Source organism: Sus scrofa, chromosome 8 (genome assembly GCF_000003025.6).
Source record: "Sus scrofa isolate TJ Tabasco breed Duroc chromosome 8, Sscrofa11.1, whole genome shotgun sequence".
Lineage (NCBI taxonomy): Eukaryota > Metazoa > Chordata > Mammalia > Artiodactyla > Suidae > Sus > Sus scrofa.
In genome coordinates, this window is record NC_010450.4 from 96,838,588 (window position 1) to 96,860,521 (window position 21,934).

Genomic DNA, 21,934 nt, shown 5'->3' on the forward strand with positions numbered 1-21,934 from the left:
AACTACTGCTACTAAAACAAAAACAAAAATAAACTTGATTTTAATCAAATCTTTGGCTCTTATTACCAGTTATATTTAAAAGACAAAGGAACATGTTAAGGAGTATCATAATAAAGCAATAAACCATGTCCAAATTATGGGAAATTCCTTAAGACATATGACCTAACAAATAGCAAAGGAAAGAAACACTGGTGGTGGAGTTCCCGTCGTGGCGCAGTGGTTAACGAACCCGACTAGGAACCATGAGGTTGCGGGTTCGATCCCTGCCCTTGTTCAGTGGGTTAACAATCCGGTGTTGCTGTGAGCTGTAGTGTAGGTTGCAGATACGGCTAGGATCCCGAGTTGCTGTGGCTCTGGCGTAGGCTGGTGGCTACAGCTCCGATTTGACCCCTAGCCTGGGAACCTCCATATCATATGCCGTGAGAGCGGCCCAAGAAAATGGCAAAAAGACAAAAAAAAAAAGAAAAGAAACACTGGTGGTGAGAATGTAAAATGGTACAACCTATTTGGAACAATTTCGCAATTCCTTATAAAGTTAAATATATATTTACCGTACTACCTATAGCAATCACTCCTAGATGTTTGCTCCAGACATATGCCCACACAAAGACTTGTACACAAGCATTCACGGCAGCATTACTCATAACAGCCAAAAACTAGATGCAACCAAATATCCATGAACAGATGAATGGATAAAGGGGTGTATCCATTCAACAGAAACTATTTTGGAACTTCCCTGGTGTCCTACGGCACAACTATGTGGCATCATCACTGCTTCGGCTCTGATTTGATCCCTGGCCCTGGATTTCCACATACCGTGGGTGAGGCCAACCAATTTTAACAAAAAAAAAAAAAAAAAAGGAAGGAAGGAGGGAGGGAGGGAAGAAAGAAAGGAAAGAAGGGAGAGAGAGAGGGAGAAACTACTCTGCAATAAAGAGGTAGAAACTACTAATACATAGAATAATACTGGAATTCCCACTGTGGCTCAGTGGAAATGAACCCGACTAGTATCCATGAGGATGCGGGTTTGATCTCTGGCCTCATTCACTGGGTTAAGGATCCAGCATTGCCAGGAACTGTGGTGTAGATGCGGCTTGGATCCTGCATTGCTATGGCTGTGGTGTAAGCTAGCAGCTGTAGCTCCAATTTGACCCCTAGCTGGGAACTCTCATATGCTGCACTGGTAGCCCTAAAAATTTTTTTAAAAATTAAAAATAGGAGTACCCGTTGTGCAACAGTGGGTTAAGAACCCATCTAATATCCATGAAGATGGGATTTTGATCCTTGGCCCTGCTCAGTGAGTTAAGGATCTGGTGTTGCTGCAAGCAGTGATGTAGGTCACAGACACGGCTCAGAGTTGCTGTGGCTGTGCCGTGTAGGCCAGCAGCTACAGCTCCAATTCAACCCTTAGCCTGGGAACTTCCATATGCCACAGGTGCAGCCCTAGGAGAAAAAAGAATTGTAGTTCCCATGGTGGCTCAGTAGTAACGAATCTGACTAGTATCCATGAGGACACAGGTTCGATCCCTGGCCTTGCTCAGTGGGTTAAGGAAACCAAGTTACTGTGAGCTGTGGTGTAGGTCGCAGATCTGGCATTGCTGTGGCTTTGGCGTAGGCTGGCAGCTACAGTTCTGATTCGACCCTTAGCCTGGGAACTTCCATATGCCCCAAGTGTGGTCCTAAAAAGCAAAAAATTAAAATTAAAAATTTTAAAAAAGAATAAAACTGATGAATGTGAAAATGATTATGCTGTGCAAATGAACACCAGAGTATATAACGTATATTGTATAATTCAATTTACATGAAATTCTCAAAAGATAAATCTAAACTGACAGAAAGTAGATGCATGGTTGGAGACTTGACAGTTCCTTTGAGTGTACTTTAATACATGTAATTATTAGTTCAGTAAAGCTGACTTACAAAAAAAGTGCAATCCTGTCGCACTGTGCACATATATCATAAACAAAAAAAGTGCAATCCTGTCGCACTGTGGCACATCAGATTGGCAGTGTCATGCAAGTGCTGGGATGCAGGTTCAATCCCCAGCCCAGCACAGTGTGTTAAGGATCCAGTGTTGCCACAGCTGAGGCTTAGGTTACAACTGCACCTCAGATCTGATTCCTGCCTGGGCTGGAGCGTTATATGTCTCGGGGCAACCAGAAAAGGGAAAAGGGGGTGGGGGGAGGGCAAAGGATCCAGAAATCACCTAGAAGAGGCTCCCATTAGACAATTCTGGGACAATTTGAGCATCAAGTTAAAACAACTGTAATAACAACTTCAATCACTGAAAACATAAATGGCCTTTAGTCCACACTGATTAATAAGAGGAAGTTATTCTCCACAGTGGAATGTCAACTAATACATATAGAAAGAATGATGCAATAAGACAAATTACCATTTGTAACAATCATGGTAAAAACTGAATCAGGCAAGAACAAGAACAATCAGTGGGGAGTTCCCACTGTGGTGCAATGGAAACGAATCTGACTAGGAACCATGAGGTTTCGGGTTCGATCCCTGGCCTCGCTCAGTGGGTTAAGGATCTGGTGTTGCCATAAGCTGTAGTGTAGGCTGGCAGCCATAGCTCCAACTGGTCCCCTAGCCTGGGAACCTCCATATGCTGTGGGTACAGCCCTAAAAATAAAAAAAATAAAAAAAAAATCAATGGAAACTAAAACTCATTTGAAAAGTTTGATGAGAAAAATGGGTATTCCCACAGCCTCAAAATCTCTCTACACAGCTTACACATTAATTAAAAAGGGAAAAGATTAACTTTACAATGAAGAAACCTAGAGTGCCTCATGTTGACCAAAGTACTCAAAGTTAGTACACCAATAATAAGATAAACCAATATCATGTATACTTTCAAATAATGCACTGCAAAGAAAACCATTTAACTTTTGTAGTACCCCTGCAAAAATTCATAACCCAATCCAATCAAGTGGAAACATCAGAAAACCCAAAGTGTAGTTACCACATAATAGTTCTACAGTCCTCAGAAAAAAATCAATGTTATACAGATAAAAGCAGATGTGTTCCAGATGAATGGAGACTAAAAGACAAGACAATTAAGGGCATGTGTGATCCCAAATTAGATCCAAGAAGAGGAGAAAAAACACTGTAAAGGGCATTATTGAGAAATTTTGCCTGAGGACAGGCATAGTGTAGTTCTTATACTATATACTCTGAAGGTATTGGAGGTTAAAGGAGCACAATGTCTGTAATTTACTCTCAAACACTTTATACTATATCTGGTTATTAAAATAATAAGCATTAAGATTAAATTAGTCCCTTTTCTCTTAGTATGTTACTTACTTCGTGTATCAGTTCTCCTACTGTTATGCGATGATTTATTTGTTTCAGGTTGACATCTTGAGCTATTGCGGGACCCTGGTCTTTCTTGACTGTCTGGTCTTATATCATCTAAGTGGAGTGGTACCCACTTGTGCTTATTAGCTTGAAGAAAACAAAATAAAATCATTTAATGACAAAAAAATAGTGATCACACGAATTTCCAAGGATATATCTATATTTCTATAGGTGGAATTTCAATCCATTTTTACTTTATATAGACTGTAAGACAAAAGACTAAAGCTTAAGATTTCAGAAATGTTACAAAAGCAAATCAGATACCACTGTAGATGGTATCCTGAAGAAATCCAAACTACTCATTGGTGACTACCAGGAGTCAACTGATTAAATACAATTTTCATTACTACAACTCTCTTCAAAAATTTAAAATCAAAATGAAGATGCAGATACACTAACCTCTCTTTCGTTGATTACTTGATTGAGCCTCATCCTCACTGACATTTTCACCAGGACCATCTAATTTTGTTTCTCTGCTTTCTTTGCTTTCACTGTTACTTCTCTTTTCAACCTTGTCTTCTTTTTCTTTCCTATTTTGTGGCTTCTTATTTCCTTGGCTGCTGATATTCTGACACTGAAAAAAAGGTTTTTCTAAATGAGGTTAATTTTCACAAACTTTTTCACTAACATATCCAAAAATTTGTGGTAACATCTCACCTACATATTACAAAATGACAACTTTTATAAAAAATAAAAAACTACTTTTCAAAAGACACTGTTAAGAGGAAAGACAAGCCAAAGACTAGGAGAAAATATTTGCTAAGTTATTTGATAAAAGAACTTGTTCCCAGAATATATAATGAACTCTCAAAATGCAATAATAAGAAAACAATTTTAAAACAGGCTAGAATTGGAGTTTCCGTCTTGGCTCAGTGGTTAACAAATCCAACTAGGAACCATGAGGTTGCGGGTTTGATCCCTGACCTTCCTCAGTGGGTTAAGGATCCAGGGTTGCCGTGAGCTGTGGTGTAGGTCCCAGACTCGGCCCGGATCCTGTGTTGCTGTGGCTCTGGCGTAGGCCGGCAGCTACAGCTCCGATTAGACCCCTAGCCTGGGAACCTCCATGTGCTGTGGGAGCGGCCCTAGAAAAGGTGAAAAGATATTCAATTAATCAATCAATCAAATCAATCAATCAATCAATAAAAACAGGCTAGAATTGAACAGATGCTTCATCAAAAAGGTATACTAAGGATTTCCCGCTGTGGTGCAGCAGGTTAAGAATCCAGTGTTGTCTCTGTGGGTTTGATCCCCAGTCCAGCATGGTGGGTTAAGGTTCCATGTTGCTGCAGCTGTGGTATAGGTCTCAGCTGCAGCTTGTATTTGATCCCTGGCCAGGAAGTTCGATTTTCCATGGATGTGACCCAAGGGGGAAAATGTCCTTGACATGATTAGTCAGAAAAATGTTAATTAAAACTACAATGATATATCACCATACAGCTATGAGACTGACTAAAATTAAAAGACTGACCACATTAGTGAGAACATGGAACAACTAGAATTCTCATACACTGCTGGTAGAATAAAAAGTTTGATAGTTTAAAAAGCTAAACAAGAATTCCCATTATGGCTCAGCAAAAAACAGTATCCATGAGGACTCGGGATCAATCCGTGGTACGCTCAAAGGGTTAAGGATCCAGCATTGCTGAGAGCTATAGTGTAGGTCACAGACGAGGCTTAGATTCCATGTTGCTGTAGTCCAGCAACTGCAAAGGTCTGATTTGACCCGTAGCCCTGAGAATTCCCATTCCAGGAAGTTCTAAAAACATTGGTGCAAAACTTAAAAAAAAAAAAAAAATGCTGAACAAATAGCTACCATAAAATCTAACCATTCTACTTGCAAGAAAAATAAGAGCATACATCCATACAATATTTTGTACATCAATGTTTATATTGCAGGTTTATTCATAAGAGCCAAAACCTGAAATCAACAAAATGTCCATCAAAAGGTGAATGGTCAGTTATATCCATATAATGGAGTACTATTACTTCGCAATAAGAAGAAATGAACTACTAATACATATACATAACATAAATAAATCTCAAAATAATTCAGCTGAATGAAAGCTGGGAAAAATAAAAAGGGTGTATACTGTACGACTCCACCTATATAAAATTGTAGAAAATGCAAATTAACTAAGTGACAGAAAGCCTCTGAGAAGTTTTCTGGGATGACCAGGGGTGGGGTGGGGCGGGGGTTACAGGGTGAATTACAAAGAGTATGAGGAAATTTCTGAGGTACTAGGTTAAATACATTATCTTCTTAGCATTCACTATGTCACAGGTCAAAACATATCAAACTGTACACTATATGTGCAGGTTGTCATTAATACACCAATGAAGCTGTTTTAGATATATAATTTACAACTACACATTGATAATATTGCAAAAATTACAAACAGCAAACTGTGCAGTGTCAAATGAAAACCATATGTGCTATTTTTCTAAAAAGTCTTTTTTTTTTTTTTTTTTTTTTTGCTTTTTAGGGCCACACCCTCGGCATATGGAGGTTGCCAAGCTAGGGTCTAATCGGAGCTGTAGCTGCCGGCCTACACCACAGCCACAGCCACGCCAGATCCTTAATCCACTGAGTGAGGCCAGGGATCAAACCCGCAACCTCATGATTCCTAGTTGGATTTGCTTCCACTGCACCACGACAGGAACTCCTAAAAAGTCTTGATAGGGTATCTCAAAACCTTTTTTTTTTTTTTTGCAGCATCCTCAGCATATGCAAGTTCTCAGGTCAGGGATCAAATCTGAGCCATAGCTTCGACCTGCGCCCAGCTGCACTTATGTGCATTATATTAAAAATTAGTGTTTGTAGGCATTACCGGAAGTTATGGTATCCCACCCCTTCCAAATGTTAGGTCCTGAGAATGAAATCAAATGAAGGCAATGTGAAATGAAATCAAAGTATCTGAAAAATAGGCATTTTATTAATGCAATTCTCTAAATTTGAAGTAAAATAAATTCTGCATGTTAAAATGAGAATATTTTCCCTTTATTAAAAAGTCTTAATACTCACTTCAGTGTTCACTAATTCACTTGGTGTTGGCCAGTTCGCCATATCACTGAAATCACTAGCCTAAGAAGTAATAAAAAAGTGTTATATCTGCAAATTAGAACTTTTCTATAGCAAAAATATTTTATAAAAGTGAAAGCAATTTTTTGAACACCAATTTTTATTTTAATTACTCAATGAATTTTATTACATTTATAGGTTTTTTGAACACCAATTTTATTTTTTATTAAAGTGAAAGCAATTTTTAAAATCATCACCTATATTCAATTACATGCAGGCATTTGCCAAATTAATCCAAAACCTTCAAACAACAGGACACTGCAAGAAGAGTGCTTCAGTCTTATGATCCAATTTCGGGTACAATTAATGATACTGACTAAATTGAGAGTGCATAAGAAAGGCATTTGGGAATTCAGATAAAAGCTACAATTCTGTAGCATATTATTCATTTTCAACTACCATCAATGATAAAACTAGAAAAATACACAATAATATAAGAAGAGTTCCTTTCAAAATCATCATAGATAAAAACTGTTTTCCTATAAAGACATACCTTGTTGGATTTCTTTGTCTTGAGTTTTCCTGCTTTTATAATTTTAGGGGAACTGAGCTCTAAAACAAACAAAAAAAACAAAAAACATAGGTTTGTGTTTACAACCACATCATTCAAAATATTTAACAAATGGAGTTCCTGTCGTGACTCAGTGGTTAACAAATCCAACTAGGAACCATGAGGTTGCGGGTTCGATCCCTGACCTTACTCAGTGGGTTAAGGATCCGGCATTGCTGAGAGCTGTAGTATAGGTCGCAGACGCGGCTTGGATCCTGCGTTGCTGTGGCTCTGGCGTAGGCCGGCAGCTACAGCTCCAATTAAACCACTAGCCTGGGAACTTCCATATGCTACAGGAGCGGCCCAAGAAATAGCAAAAAGACAAAAAAAAAAAAAAAAAAAAATTAACAAAATAACTATTAAGCTAATTTTGTTAACTCATCATTCTCAACAAACTCCAAAGTTCTGAGATTCAAACTCCCAAAAAGAAATCAACTATATTTCAAACATAGATTCAAAGTGGTCTTCAGTGTTCAAATTAAGAAGTAGAAAAAATTTTAAAAGTGCAGGGCCACACCTGCAACATATGGAGGTTCCCAGGCTAGGGGTCGAATTGAAGCTACAACTGCCAGCCTAAGCCACAGCTACGCCAGTTGTGAGCTTCATGTGCAACCTACACCACACAAAGCTCAATGCAATGCTGGATCCTTAACCCATTAAGCAGGGCCAGGGACTTAACCAGCAACCTCATGAATACTCTTTGAGTTTGTTACTGCTGGGCCACAACAGGGACTCTGGGAAGCAGAAAATATTAACAGTTTACTTACACTGAACTGAAACTGATAGACCAATCCTTTCCCTAAGTGAATATAAAATGGAAAAATACACATTATAGTAAAGTTAATGAGTAGGTCCCATCATGGCTCCACGGTTAATGAACCTGACTAGTATCCATGAGGATGTAGGTTCGATCCCAGCCTCAATCAACTGTCAATTGGTGAAGGATGCAGCATTGCTGGGGTTGTGGCATAGGCCACGGCTATAGCTCCTTTGACCCCTATCCTGGGAACTTCCATATGCTACACATTCAGCCCTTTAAAAAAACCAGTAGAATAAGGAGTTCCCGCTGTGGCATGGTGGGTTAAGAATCCAGCTGTGGTGGCACAGATTTGATCTCTAGCCCGGTGCAGTGGGTTAAACAATCAGACACTGCCACAGCTGCAGCCCAGGTCACACTTGTGGCAAGGATTCAATCCCAAGCCTGGGAGCCTCCATGTGTCATGGATACGGCCATTTAAAAAAAAAAAAAAAAAAAAAAAAAGGAGGAGTTCCCAGGTTGTGGCACAGTGTAAACGAATTCAACTAGAAACCACGAGGTTGTGGGTTGGATCTCTGGCCTTGCTTAGTGGGTTAAGGATCTGGCATTGCCATGAGCTATGGTGTAGGTTGCATACATGGCTCGGATCCTGTATTGATGTGGCTGTGGTGTAGGCTGGCAGCTACAGCTCCAATTTGACCCCTAGCCTGGGAACCTCCATATGCCATGGATGCAGCCCCAAAAAGACAGAAAAGAAAATTATACTATAGTACAGGACATTTGAAAGACTATTCCCTCAACAAAGTAGAAAACATGTCCCAAAACACTGGTAAGTCAAATACATTTAGTGCCTGATAATTAAAAACGAAGCTTTATACAAACTATTTGATTTAATGGAAAGTACTTAGGAAGGGTGGGGGAAAAAACTGTAATTGCAATGTATACATGTAAGGATAACCTGACCCCCTTGCTGTACAGTGGGAAAATAAAAAAAAAAAAAAAGAAAGTACTTAGGGATAGGCCAAGCAAATGTTATTGAGTTTCATTACAAATCAATTAGACATTAATAATCACAAAATTAAGGTCATAAATTTAAAAATTATTCTGACCACATAAAAATAAACTTTTTAACTCCAATATTAAATCATAGGTTATTTACAAACTGGAGAAAAGTATTTAAACATGACAGATTTAAATCATTCTGTTGATATAAAAATCAATATAGTCCACACCCTACCCAGATATTGATTATAACCTCTAGCTAAAAGTGAATAAGAAGTTGGGAAGGTGGAGTTCCCATCATGACTCAGCAGGTTAAGAATCTAGTTAAGTCATGAGGATGTGGGTTCGATCCCTGACCCTGCTCAGTGGGTTAAGGATCTGGAGTTGCCATGAGCTGTGGTGTAGGTCACAGACACAGCTCAGTTCTCATGTTGCTTCAGCTTGGACCAGCAGCTACAGCCCCGACTGCACCTCTAAAAAAAATTAAAAGTTGGGTGTAGAATCTTGATCTTTACTTCTTTATATATTTAAAAATCAAAGCAAGAATTTTTGTTGTTGTTGTTGTTTGTCTTTTGTCTTTGCAGGGCCGCACCCGAGGCATATGGAGGTTCCCAGGCTAGGAGTCTAATCTGAGCTGTAGTGGCTGTCCTACCAGAGCCACAGCCAGATCTGAGCTTCATCTGCAACCTACACCACAGCTCATGGCAAAGCCAGATCCTCGACCCACTGAGCAAGGCCAGAGATCAAACCTGAAACCTCATCGTTCCTTGTCGGATTCGTTAACCACTGAGCCATGATGAGAACTCCAGGTTTTTTTTTTATCTCAGTCAATTCTTTTGAACTTGGAGTTACTGTCATGGCTTAGCAGAAATGACTCTGACTAGTATCCCTGAGGATTCAAGTTTGATCCCTGGCTTCCAATCAGTGGGTTAAGAACAAACACGGCATTGCCTTGATCTGTGGTACAGGACACAGACTCTGCTTGGATCTGCCATTGCTGTGGCTGTAGTGTAGGCCAGCAGCCACAGCTCGGATTCAACCCCTAGCCTGGGAACCTCCATTTGCCGTGGGTTCAGCCCTAAAAAGACCAAAATCTTGTGGACTCAAAAGTTTTGGATTTTTATTTAAATTTTAATCTCTCAACTTTAACTCCTCAGGAAATATAATGGGGGGAAAGTTCATAATTAACTCTGCGGCCTCTATGACATTTTATTGATGGAGTATTTTTAAGTACACATTGCAACACAAATATGTATAGTTTATCAATACCATAATTTATTCTCATCACAAGCTATTTAACCAACTATGTGGGCCATTGTAGTTGGATACTCTGGGATAAGAAAGAGAGTGATTTCTCAACACTTGTTACCAAATGGCTCTTAGAGTTAAGTTCCTTTTTTAAAAGGAAGACTTTCCTGGAACGTTCCTGTTCTCAGGTCCTCCCACAAAAAAAGTAAGTTTCCTGATTAATGAGTTTAGAAATATAATTTAACTTGCAAAGCCAGCACCCTTTATCCCTTTTCTTTGGGAACCAGTTGTCAACAAAATACAAGCATTCTGGTCTGCTCTTTCATGCTGTCAGAAAGCAGACTCCCCAACAGAAGTGGAAGGGGGACATGCAGTTGTGCAATGCCAACTGTGAACACATTTGTCTAATTCCAAGTTCAACATAAGGAAGTTCTTTGTGCTGCTCTTAGACCACCTCTTCAACCCACTATTTTTCAGTTAAAAGACTGACACTGAATTTAAAAACAAAACAAACAAAAAAACCCACAATAAATAATTTTAAGTAAAAGATAAATAGATGATTCAAAAAAAGAAATACCAGTGGCCAAACATGTAATGGCACTCATCTGCACTAAGAAATGTAAACAAAACATTTTCCACCTATCATACTTACAAAAAGAGAATATCAAGTTGGCCAGCCTATAAATGACATTTCTACCATGCTGTTAGAATGAGGGTGAAATAGCAGAAATCTTTGAAGGGTAATCTGTCATTTAAATTGTATACACTTTTTTGGGAGTTCCCATTGTAGCTGAAGTGGCCACAAACCCAAATAGCATACATGAGGATGTGGGTTTGATTCCTGGCCTTGCTCAGTGTGTTAAGGATCTGTTGTCACAAGCTGCAATATAGGTGGCAGATGCAGCCAGGATGCCACTTTGCTGTGATTGTGGTATAGCTGCCACTACAGCTCTGATTAGACCCCTAGCCTGGGAATATTCATATGCCACAAGTGCAGCTGTAAAAAGAAAAAAAAGTAAAAAAACAAACAAACAAACAAAAAAACCTACTTACTAGCTATACTCTGAAAATGGGAATATCAATTTGTACATAGTCACTTTGCAACTTGTCAACAAATATACTGTGACCTAACTTATCAGAGAGAAGATCAGACATGTATATGAGGCATGCGTACAAGTTTGAAACAATCAAGATGTTAATAAATAAAAGCTAAATTAATAATGTTATATTTATGGACTTTTTAAGTTCCCAGCAATCTTTTAAAGTTCAGATTTGAAAAGATCTTCTTCAACACAAAGGAAAAATTTTTATTTTTTATTTTATTTATTTACTTATTTTTTGTCTTTTTAGGGTGGAACTCACAGCATATGGAGGTTCCCAGGCTAAGGTTGAATTGGAGCTATAGCCACTGGCCTACACCAGAGCAACGTGGGATCCAGAACAGCATCTGCAACCTACACCACAGCTCATGACAACAGTGGATCCTTAACCCATGGAGCAAGGCCAGGGATCAAACCCTCCTCCTCATGGATACTCGTCAGGTTCATTAACCACTGAGCCATGACAGGAACTCCACAAAGGAAAAAATTTTTACAGCTAAGTATGCAAATGGTAGTTAACTAAACTTACAATGATCACTTTGCAATACATATATATAAATATCAAATTATCATGTTGTACACCTGAAATTAATGTTAATTATACCTTAGTTTAAAAAATTAGAAACCAAAAGAAAAAGAAAAATAACAGGATCAACCAACACTTTTAACAATGTTCTTGGAGTTCCCGTTGCAGATCAGTGATTAACAAATCTGACTGGGAACCAAGAGGTTGCAGGTTCAATCCCTGGCCTTGCTCAGTGGGTTAAGGATTCGGCGTTGCCATGAGCTGTGGTGTAGGTTGCAGACGTGGCTTGGATCTGGCGTTGCTGTGGCTCTGGCGTAAGCTGGCAGCTGTAGCTCTGACTAGACGCCTAGCCTGGGAACCTCCATATGCCAGGGTGTGGCCCTAGAAGAGGAAAAGACAAAAAAAAAAAAAAAGAATGTTCTTAGGTTTTTTTAATCAAAGAGCCACAGTGGGAACTGACTAGAATCCATGAGGACTCCAGTTTGATCTTCCGGCCCTGGATCAGTGGGTTAAGGACCTGGATTGCCATGACCTGCATTGTAGATCACAGAAGTGGCTCAGATTCTGAGTTGCTGTGGCTGTAGGGTAGTTCCACTAGCTTGAGAACTTCCATATGCCACAAGTACTACCCTAAAAAGACAAAACAAAACACAAACAGCACCCAGCATTGTTACTGCAGCTGGGCTCTGGTCCCTCCTTTGGTATGGGTTCTATCCCTGGAACAGAAACATCCATACGCTGTGAATCCGACCAAAAAAACAAAAACAAATGTTCTAAATATATATACAAAACACTACATTTCGAAGTAATTGCATAGAAAGGACTGAAAGGATGGATAATCAGTAAACTGGCAAAATAACTTTTTTTGAAGGGAACATCAAAAATTCTGTTTTTACAAGAACATATCTATGTATCATTAAAATAACAATTAAAATGTTATTAGGGTAATAGTAACCTTATTTGAGGTTTCTGTGAAACATATCTGAAGAAGGCTGATGGGCTCAAGAAAACTAAGGATGAAAAGATGGAAAAAATCACTATTTTTATACATGTTTTTCTGAGTAAAACAATTCAAATTTAACAGAAAAACTGGAAAAAAAGAATTAAAATTAGAAAGTTAATTTTTCATATGCAAAATGTAACCATGGCTACAGGTTAAGTGATTAATAAATACATGTTGTGGTTTTAATAAAAGTTTCCAAAATAAATAAAATTACTTTTTTTTGGAGTTCCTGTCATGGTGCAGTGGAAACGAATCTGACTAGGAGTCATGAGGTTTCGGGTTTGATCCCTGGCCTCCCTCCCTCCCTCAGTGGGTTAAGGATCCAGCATTGCCGTGAGCTGTGGTGTAGATCACAGACGTGGCTGGATCTGGCGTTGCTGTGGCTCTGGTGTAGGCCAGCAGCAATAGCTATGATTCGACCCCTAGCCTGAGAGCCTCCATATGCTGAAGGTCTGGCCCTAAAAAGACAAAGAACCAAAAAAAAAAAAAAAAAAAAAAAAAACCCACAAAACACTATTTTTTTTTTTTTTTTTTTTAGGGCCACACAAACAACATATGGAAGTTCCCAGGCTAGGGGCCAAATCAGAGCTACAGCTGATGGCCTTCACAGGCAGAGCAACTAGGGAGTCACATCTGTGACCCACACCACAGCTCAAGGCAACGCTGGATCCCTCCCACTGCGCAAGGCTAGGGATCAAACCCGCATCCTCATGGATCCTAGTCGGGTTTGTTAACCACTGAGCCACTAAGGGAACTCCAGAAAAAACTATTATAAACAAAGATTCAGGGACAATTCTTTCCAGTCTCCTGACTGGAATTTAAGATTGCAGTGGCACTATTCAAGGCTTCTCCTGTGGGCCAAGCTTTGGCTGAAATAAAGGGCCTTATGTGGATTACCAGAAACAGCAATATACAAGCCAGAACCAGTCCAGCAGTGGAACAAAGTGTGTCACAAGGACTGAAGAAGTAAAAAATGCCTCACGTGCAGTTCAGTCAAAACTACAGGTTCTAACAGAAAATTCATTAATTACCAGTACTGAAATACTCCCCTATATTTCCCATGTTTCTATCTTTGATAACAAACTTTCTTGCACAATTTTGTGGATGAAATCCCTGTACCTCATTAAATGAGTAACAGTAAGTCCAGGTTTGGCTAGGATAGACACAGTTCATCTGCTATTACAACGTAATTAATACCCTTCTCTCTCCCTCTCAAGAACATGATTTACAGGATAAATCACATAGGCCTCCTACTAATAAGATTATTGTATTAACTTAACACTCCTCTAGTTTGCACCTACTCTAGACCCTAAAGATCTTCTGCTCCTGGTATTCTTGAAGCTGCAAATGTGCTTAGGAAAATAGGAAGCCAGCAGACCCAGGTACAGGCACTGACATTAAGAAAGAAAAGACAGGAGTTCCTGTCAAGGTGCAGTGGAAACCAATCCGACTAGGAACCATGAAGTTAAGGGTTTGATTCCTGGCCTTGCTCAGTGGGTTAAGGATCTGGAGTTGCCGTGAGCTGTGGTGTAGGCCAGCAGCAACAGCTCTGATTAGACCCCTAGCTTGGCAACCTCCATATGCCGTGGGTGTGGCCCTAAAAAGACAAAAAAAAAAAAAAAAAAAGAAAAAAGAAAAAGCATTCACTTCATTCATTTGCAAAGCCCAGTAACCTTACCAAAAGTCAACTAGCTAGTTAGTAACAATATCTGGACTAGACCCAATTGTACATTTCTGCACTATAATCTCTTGAGTTACCTAAATTATTCAATTACAAATGGAAGTTGTGGTACAAGTATAGTCATTATTGACAAGAGACTATAAAGTTACTACAGTAACTCCTAGCCTACAGAACAGTACTCCTGATGGCACAGAAAAGATTCCAAGAACAGAAATTGTTGCCTACAGAGCAACAACAAAATCCAAATTCCCATGAGCCTCACTATACATCAGTCGTCACCTGTTTTCTGTTTGTTTGTTTGTTAGGGGAGCACCCATGGCATATGCAAGTTCCCAGGCTAGGAAAGGGTCAAAATGAAGCTGTAGGTGCCAACCTATACCACAGCTCACAGCAACGCCAGATCCTTAACCCACTGAGAGGCTAGGGATCAAACCTCATGGATGCTAGTCAGATTTGTTACCGCTGAGCCACAAAGGGAACTCTAAGCATCACCTGGTTCTTAATTTCCAATAAAGATTAAGATCCCCAATGAAGGCACCTGTAGGTTAATTATATTAAAATGTTAAAACATTTTCACAAGGTCATTTCCAATTAAAATGTTTTAGTGTCATCTTAAAAGTTTTCAAACCTGTCAAATTCACTTTACAATCAATAGAGTTGGGTTCTTTTTTTGGGGGAGGGTTGGGTTGATAGATCACTGAATACAATGTATAATGTAAGTCTAGAAGTAGGGAAGTGAGACAGCCCTTAAGACTCACTAACTGATTTTCCTCCTCTTTGCTAAATAGAGATTTTGCTTTTAAGATTTTTGTTCCCTTCAGACATTAGTAGTAGCAAACAGATCTTTGGAGCTGGGAGAGAATGATGGCAATATTAAATTCAGAACAAGTTTTTAGTAGCTTTTTCTGCAAGGTTCAAAATCAAAAATGTTAAGTATTACTGTGCTAATCAATTAACACTTATCTCACTCTACTGAAGTTCCTTGGAAAAAACGTTACTATACCTGCAATGTGTGTGTCTTTAAAAATCACCTTAAGGAGTTCCCATCATGGTTCAAACAAACGGAACTGTAACCATGAGGACGGGGGTTCAGTCCCTGGCCTTGCTCAGTGGGTTGAGGATCTGGTGTTGTGGTGAGCTGAGTGTAGGCTGCAGGCACAGCTTGGATCTGGCATTGCTGTGGCGTAGGCCAGCAGGTGCATCTCTGATTTGACCCCTAGCCTGAGAACTTCCATATGCCTCAGGTGCGGCCCTAAAGAAAAACACCAAAAATAAATAAGTAAAAAATTAAAAACACATTACATTTAGCCATATCCTTTATTCATTTGATTCTCAACCTGGTAAACATGCTCAAATTTTCCCTGTTTCACTGTTAACCTTTAAGTGAAGTTATGTTAAGTAAACAGTTTTCTACATGAAAAGTTCAATTTACTACAACTTAACTAGAAAGCAAAACTAGGAGATACTGCTTTTTGTCCTCATTTTATTTAGTATTTCAACTTAAAAAAAGAAAAAAAAAAAAAAACACCCAAAAACTGTAGTTGCCATAATCAAAATAAAACACCAAGGGTCACAGTGCATCATTGGTCGGCATTCAAGTACAGTGGCATAATCTTATCTCCTCTAAAAGGAAAAAGAGCTAATTGGATGTTAGAAGACTACCTAATGTGAATGCACTATCCTATTTCAATTATTTGCCACCAAAATCATCAACCCAAAGCTTTTTAGTAGCAACTACGGTACAGTTTCTAATACTTCTTAGCACTGTTTAAAAAACAACAAAAACAAAAGACTGCGATTTTCAGCTTATCAATTCTTTCACCAGAAAAAAACCGCAGTTGCGCTTCCACTTTACAAATAAACACCTTTGCTCCACCCCTTTTTTAAAAGTCCACAGAAACTTTTCTATGGGACAAACAGCAACGTCTCCCCTAAGTCAACTTTCCCATGTCACTAACACGTGGGGGCAAGGCAGAACTGGGGCCATGCCAGCCGAGTGGCTCAGCTCTTTCACCCTCGCCGTGCCCCCACCAGTCAAGGAGAACCCGAGGTCCCACCTCTTCCTGCAGCTCCCTTCCCAGATGTCCATTTATGTAAATAGGCAGAGTGAATGACACCTTGGAACGATACACCTCCGATTGACAGGGAAAGGAGGGCTGCCCCTCCCCCAGCCACTAGAGTCTCCCCTCACACACCCTCCCGGTGACCACCGCAGAGGAACCACAGACCTGCCTCCAGGGTTTCCAGTGGGGGAAGCGGCGGCAGCCCCGTCCCGGCGGGGGACAGGTGCTGGGGAGGCTTTTTGGTCCAGGGGTTCTCCTTCGGCGGCGGCGGCGGTAGCGGCGGTGGCTGCAGCTTTTCCTCGGAGCCAGCCGCCACCTCCTCCTCCCGGGCTTCCTTGGCCGGCGGGTCCCGGGACAGCGGTGGCGGCGGCTCCCCACCGAAGGGGCCCCCTGGCCCTCGCGCCTTGTGCGCCAGGTGCAGCGCCAGAGGCTTCACGGGCACAGCCGCCTGGGGCACGCTGCGTCCCAGCACTGGCGCCGGCGACGGCTCTCCTCGCGCCCCCGCGCTGGTGGCGGCCGGGGCCCGCTCCTCCCTCGCCGCCTCTTTGCCCTCCCGTTCGGGCGCAGGCAGCTGCTCCGCCTGTCGGCTCGCCGCGGCAGACAGCGACTCCCTCTCAGCAGCTGCCGCGGGCGGCTCCTCCCGACGGTGAGCGGCGGGCACCGGGGCGCGAGCAGACATCGTTCCCTTGCCCCAGCCGCCCCAGCCCGGGGGGGCCTGGGCCCAGGGAACCCGGCTGCCCGTCTCTCCGGCGGGACACCGACTGGCTCCGGCCTGGGGCAGAGAACCCGAGAGCCCGGCTACAGTCGCCGCCGCCGCCGCCACGGCCGCCCGCGTCGGCAGAGGCGGTGCAGCGCCCGGCGTGCCGCCCCTCCCCGCGTCGAACGGGGCGCTAACCGCCCGCTGGTTCAGCCCGCCTCAGCGGCGCAAGCCCGAAGCTGCCAACACGCGCCGGGCGCCGCAGCCGGGAGCCGCGAGCCCTCACCTGGCGCGGAGAGCAGCGGAAGCACCGCAAGCCGAGGACGGAGGACCTCTAGCGGAGTGAAGGAGGCGCGCGCGCTCCCAGAGCCGGTAACTGCTCGCGGGGGCGGAGGCGGGGGGCGTAGAGGGGGAGGTCCGAAAGGACGGAGAGGGGGCGGGGCCTACCGAAGGAGCGTGACGTGACTGACTACTCACCCGCTCCTGCCCTCGCCAGGCCGCCGCCGGCGGTAGTTGACTGAAGCGCCCGGCTGGGTGCCGCCCTGCTTGAGGGCGGGCCCCACCGCAGCGGCCCGCCGAGGGGGAAGGAGGGCGAACAGGGCGATTCCCCAGCTCCCCGGCTACCGCGGCCCCCTCTGCGGGAGCAGGGGCGGGACGTGCACAGGGCCTCTGTGACACGCGGCTGGCTCGCGCCAGACTTCGACAGGCTGCGAGCGAGGGGCGGGGCGGGCTGCGCACGTGGCGCCCGGCTGGGCGGTGGATTTACCCCTAGCCCTTAAGTGGAGTTGACTCCAGGCGAGGGGGATAATCTTGGCTTGGGCAGCTCCGGAATGGACAGGGGTCACCCACAGGGCAACTTTGCCCCTTGCGTCTGTTGCCTCGCCCCATGAAAAAGTTTCCTACTGGCTCTTCGGGGCACTGTGGTCACCTGTAACTTGAGCCACGTCCAAAATAAAAACAGTGTGATCTGTAGGCATCTTTATGAGACCTTTGCCCAGGAGCTGAATTTAGTGCACTTTCCCGCCCCTATTCCCGCCCCTATTCCCGCCCACGAGTAAAACAAATTGATAATGCTTTGTCATCGGTTTTTAAATTTTGTTTTGTTTTTGTCTATGCTCTTTAAAATTTTTTTAAATCAAAACTATAATGTTGATTTATAATGTTCCGTCAATTTTTGCTGTATAGCAAAGTGACCCAGTTATATATACATTCTTTTTTTCACAATATCCTCCATCATGTTCTGGCAGGATCGCATTGCTTGTCCACTCCAAATGCAGTAGTTTGCATCTACTAACCCCAAACTCCCAGTCCATCCCACTCCCTCCCCTTGCCCTTGGCTACTGTAAGTCTGTTCTCCATGCCCATGAGTTTGTTTCTTTTCTGTAGATAGGTTCATTTGTGCCATAAATTACATTCCAGATATAAGTGATAGCATATGGTATTTGTCTTTTTTCTTTCTGGTTTCACTTAATATGAGTCTCTAGTTCCATCCATGTCGCTGCAAATCACATTATTTTGTTCTTTTTTATGGCTGAGTAGTATTCCATTGTGTATATACACCACATCTTCTTAATCCAATCATCTGTCATGGACATTTGGGTTTTTTCCATATCTTTGATATTGTGAATAGTGCTTCAGTGAACATAAGGGTGCATGTGTCCTTTTCAAGGAAAGGTTTGTCTGTATAGATGCCCAAGAGTGGGATTGCTGGGTTATGTGGTAGTTCTATATTTAGTTTTCTGAGGTACCTCCATACTGTTTTCCATAGTTGTACCAATTTACATTCTCACCAGTAATGTAAGAGGGTTCCCCTTTCTCCATACCCTCTCCAGAGTTTGTTATTTGTGGACTTATTAATGATGGCCATTCTGACTGGTGTGAGATGGTACCTAATTGCAACTTTGATTTACATTTCTCTGATAATTAGTGATGTTGAGCATTTTTTCATTTGCCTGTTGTCCATCCAAATGTCTTCGTTGGAGCTTTTTAACTTTTTGTTGTTGTTTTGCTTTTTAGGGCCACGCCTGTGGCATGTGGAGGTTCCCAAGCTAGGGGTCAAATGGGAACTGTAGCTGCTGGCCTAGGCCACAGCCACAGCAACACAGGATCCGAGCCGTGTCTGTGACCTATACCACAGCTCATGGCAACGCCAGATCCTTTCCCACTGAGTAAGGCCAGGAGTGGAACCTGTGTCCTCATGGATGCTAGTCAGATTCATTAACCCTTGAACCATGACAGGAACTCCTTTAACAATTTTTTAATTGAAGTATAAGTTGTCTTAAAATGTTTCAGGTATATAGCAAAGTGATTGTTTTATATATATATATATATATATTCTCTTTCAGATTCTTTTCCATTAGAGATTATTAAACGTATTGAATGTAGTTCCCTGTGCTGTATATTACAGGTCCTTGTTGTTTATCTATATATATATATATGTACATATACATATATTTTAATTTGTAGAGAACAGCTGTTTACAAATTAACTGTGCTCTTGGAATGAATATATCTTAAAAAGAGAACAAACCTGACTAGGAACTATGAGGATGAGGGTTCGATCCCTGGCCTCACTCAGTGGATTAAAAGTCCAGCATTGCCGTGAGCTGTGGTGTAGATCACAGATGTGCTTTAGATCCCACGTTGCTGTGGCTGTGGCGTAGGATGCAGCCCTAAAAATAAATAAATAAACAAAAGCAGTAAGTGCTTCCTACTTGGCACTGAAATTAAATGTGATATTGGTTTCACATGAGCGTATTTGAGTTAATGTTTCTGTTTCCATGCAAGGGCGCTGAAAATGGGTTCAGCTAGGTGAAAAAATTTTTCCCTAAAGGACCTTCCTCTATACCACCCAAAATACCTGTACTTGATATTTGTATGGACTTGGCCATGGGTCCCTCCTGGCTTCCTTTAGGGCCACCAAACTAGGCTGAATATGTATAGGGGACTCCCCTCCCATAAGTCTCCCTTCAATCACATAAAACTCAAGATAAATGTTTTTTTAATTTGCTCAAAAGTTTGAGTAGGCATAAGTTGTTATTTTGCTAGATTAATAAACTATTCGCAGATTACAACAGCTATTAAACAGTGAGGCCTTTTTTTGTTTTATATATCACTAATTTACAATTGACATGATGCTAAGCAACTTCCTGTTTCCAAACAATAAGGGGTTGTACGTCCACTAGCTCTAAAGGTATTCCAGAGAGGTGCCATCCTTACTAGCTCTGTTATTGGTGAAGCTTTGTATTTTTAACTACCAACTAACTGCTTTTCCTGTTATAATCAACCTTTTGGAGTCTTGCCAGGTAATGCTTGATTCTCCTTTACAAAAGCCTGTCAGGACTTCCCATTGTGGTGCAGTAGAAATGAATTCAAACAGGAACCATGAGGTTGCGGGTTCCATCTCTGGCCTCACTCAGTGGGTTAAGGATCTGGCATTGCTGTGAGCTGTGATGTAGGCTGAAGACATGGCTCAGATCTGATGTGGCTGTGGTGTAGGCTGGCATCTCTAGCTCCGATTTGACCCCTAGCCTGGGAACCTCCACTGCCACAAATGCAGCCATAAAAAGCAAAAAGCAAAAAAAAAAAAGAAGCCTGTCAAAAATTTACACCTGATATAACTGAGAACACATTCTATTTAACCATCTTATTTAAACACATAAGGATTTTTTTTTTCTTTTTATGGAAGTTCTCAGTCTAGGGGTTGAATCAGAGCTGCACCTGCGAGCCACAGCCACAGCCACAGCAAAACAGGATCTGAGCCATATCTTCAACCTACGCTGCAGCTTGCGACGACACTGGATCCTTAACCCACTGAGTGGGGCCAGGGATTGAACCCACATCCTCAGGGACAGTGTGTTGGTTCTTAACCTGCCGAGCCACAACGGGAGCTCCCATGTGGATTAAAGACTTAGATTCACTTGAGATAAAGAGTGTGTGGAGTGATTCCCTGAAGTTAGATCCATATGAGCCGCTACCATGGTTGGTAGTTTTGTTTGTTGCTGTTTGTTTTGGTTAAGTGAAAAATCATAAAGATGCTTTAGTGAAGAAACACAGGAAGACTTTCTTGGCAAAAGGTTGTGCTTGCAAGGAAAAAAGAACTGAAGGGTAAACATGCACTTGAAAGGTCAGTAAAAAATTATTCATCCATAGATATTTGTGTCTCTTTACTGTAGTACAGTGCCACTAAAGTCAGTGAAGGAAGTTGGCTATTTGTTGTCACTTTTTGCGGGGGGTGGGGGGGTGGTCCATGCACCTGAAGCATATGGAAGTTCCTGGGCCAGGGATGGAATCTGAGCTGCTGCCGTGACCCATGCCACAGCTGTGGCAATGCTGGATCCTTAACTCACTGCACCAGGCTGGAGATCAGACCTGTGCCATCAGAGACAACACCGAATCCTTAGCCCACTCTGCCACTGTAAGAACTTCTTGTTGTCCTTCTTTTAAACTCAGATTAATAATTCCTGTGAGTTCCCACTGTGGTGCAGTGGGTTAAGAATCCAATTGCAGCAGCTAGGGTCTGGTGAGGAGGCATGGGTTCCATCCCTGGCCCAATGAAGTGGATTAAAGGATCTGGTGTTGCTGCAACTGTGGGTCAGATTCAATCCCTGGCCCCGGAACTTCGTGTGCTGTGGGTGTGGCTTTTTAAAAAAACGAATTCCTGCTTCCACAAAACTACCTCTTGGAAACAACCTCACCTATCTTCTATTGGCTCCTACATATTCGTTCTCCACTCTTTTCCTGCTCTTGTGTCAGGGAGGGCTGACCTAGCCAGATAACACCTATGATAATCCTTTGTCCTGCTTGGTATCTCAATGCATTCAGGTAGTGGGAAGTATCTTCAGGAGCTGGAGGCCAGAA

At 42.1% G+C, this 21,934-nt stretch overlaps 1 protein-coding gene across 19 annotated transcripts in view; it reads right to left on the bottom strand.

Annotated features, from left to right (window-relative positions):
- LARP1B (La ribonucleoprotein domain family member 1B) overlaps positions 1-17,482 on the bottom strand; it is a 104,775-nt gene extending 87,293 nt beyond the window's left edge. For 12 of the 19 annotated variants that reach the window (XR_001298434.2, XR_002346804.1, XR_001298437.2 and 9 more), the window contains exons 1-5: positions 16,544-17,355; positions 6,942-7,000; positions 6,392-6,451; positions 3,769-3,943; positions 3,316-3,456 (exon numbers count right to left, since the gene is read on the bottom strand). Coding sequence is in view for 13 of the 19 variants with exons in the window: in XM_013978895.2 (XP_013834349.2) it covers positions 3,316-3,456; positions 3,769-3,943; positions 6,392-6,451; positions 6,942-7,000; positions 16,544-17,057 (949 nt within the window). In the remaining 6 variants the exon portion in view is untranslated. Of the gene's footprint in view, positions 1-3,315; positions 3,457-3,768; positions 3,944-6,391; positions 6,452-6,941; positions 7,001-16,543 lie in introns of those variants that run through there. The other 7 variants (XM_021101598.1, XM_013978898.2, XM_021101600.1 and 4 more) reach the window with 6 other exon arrangements.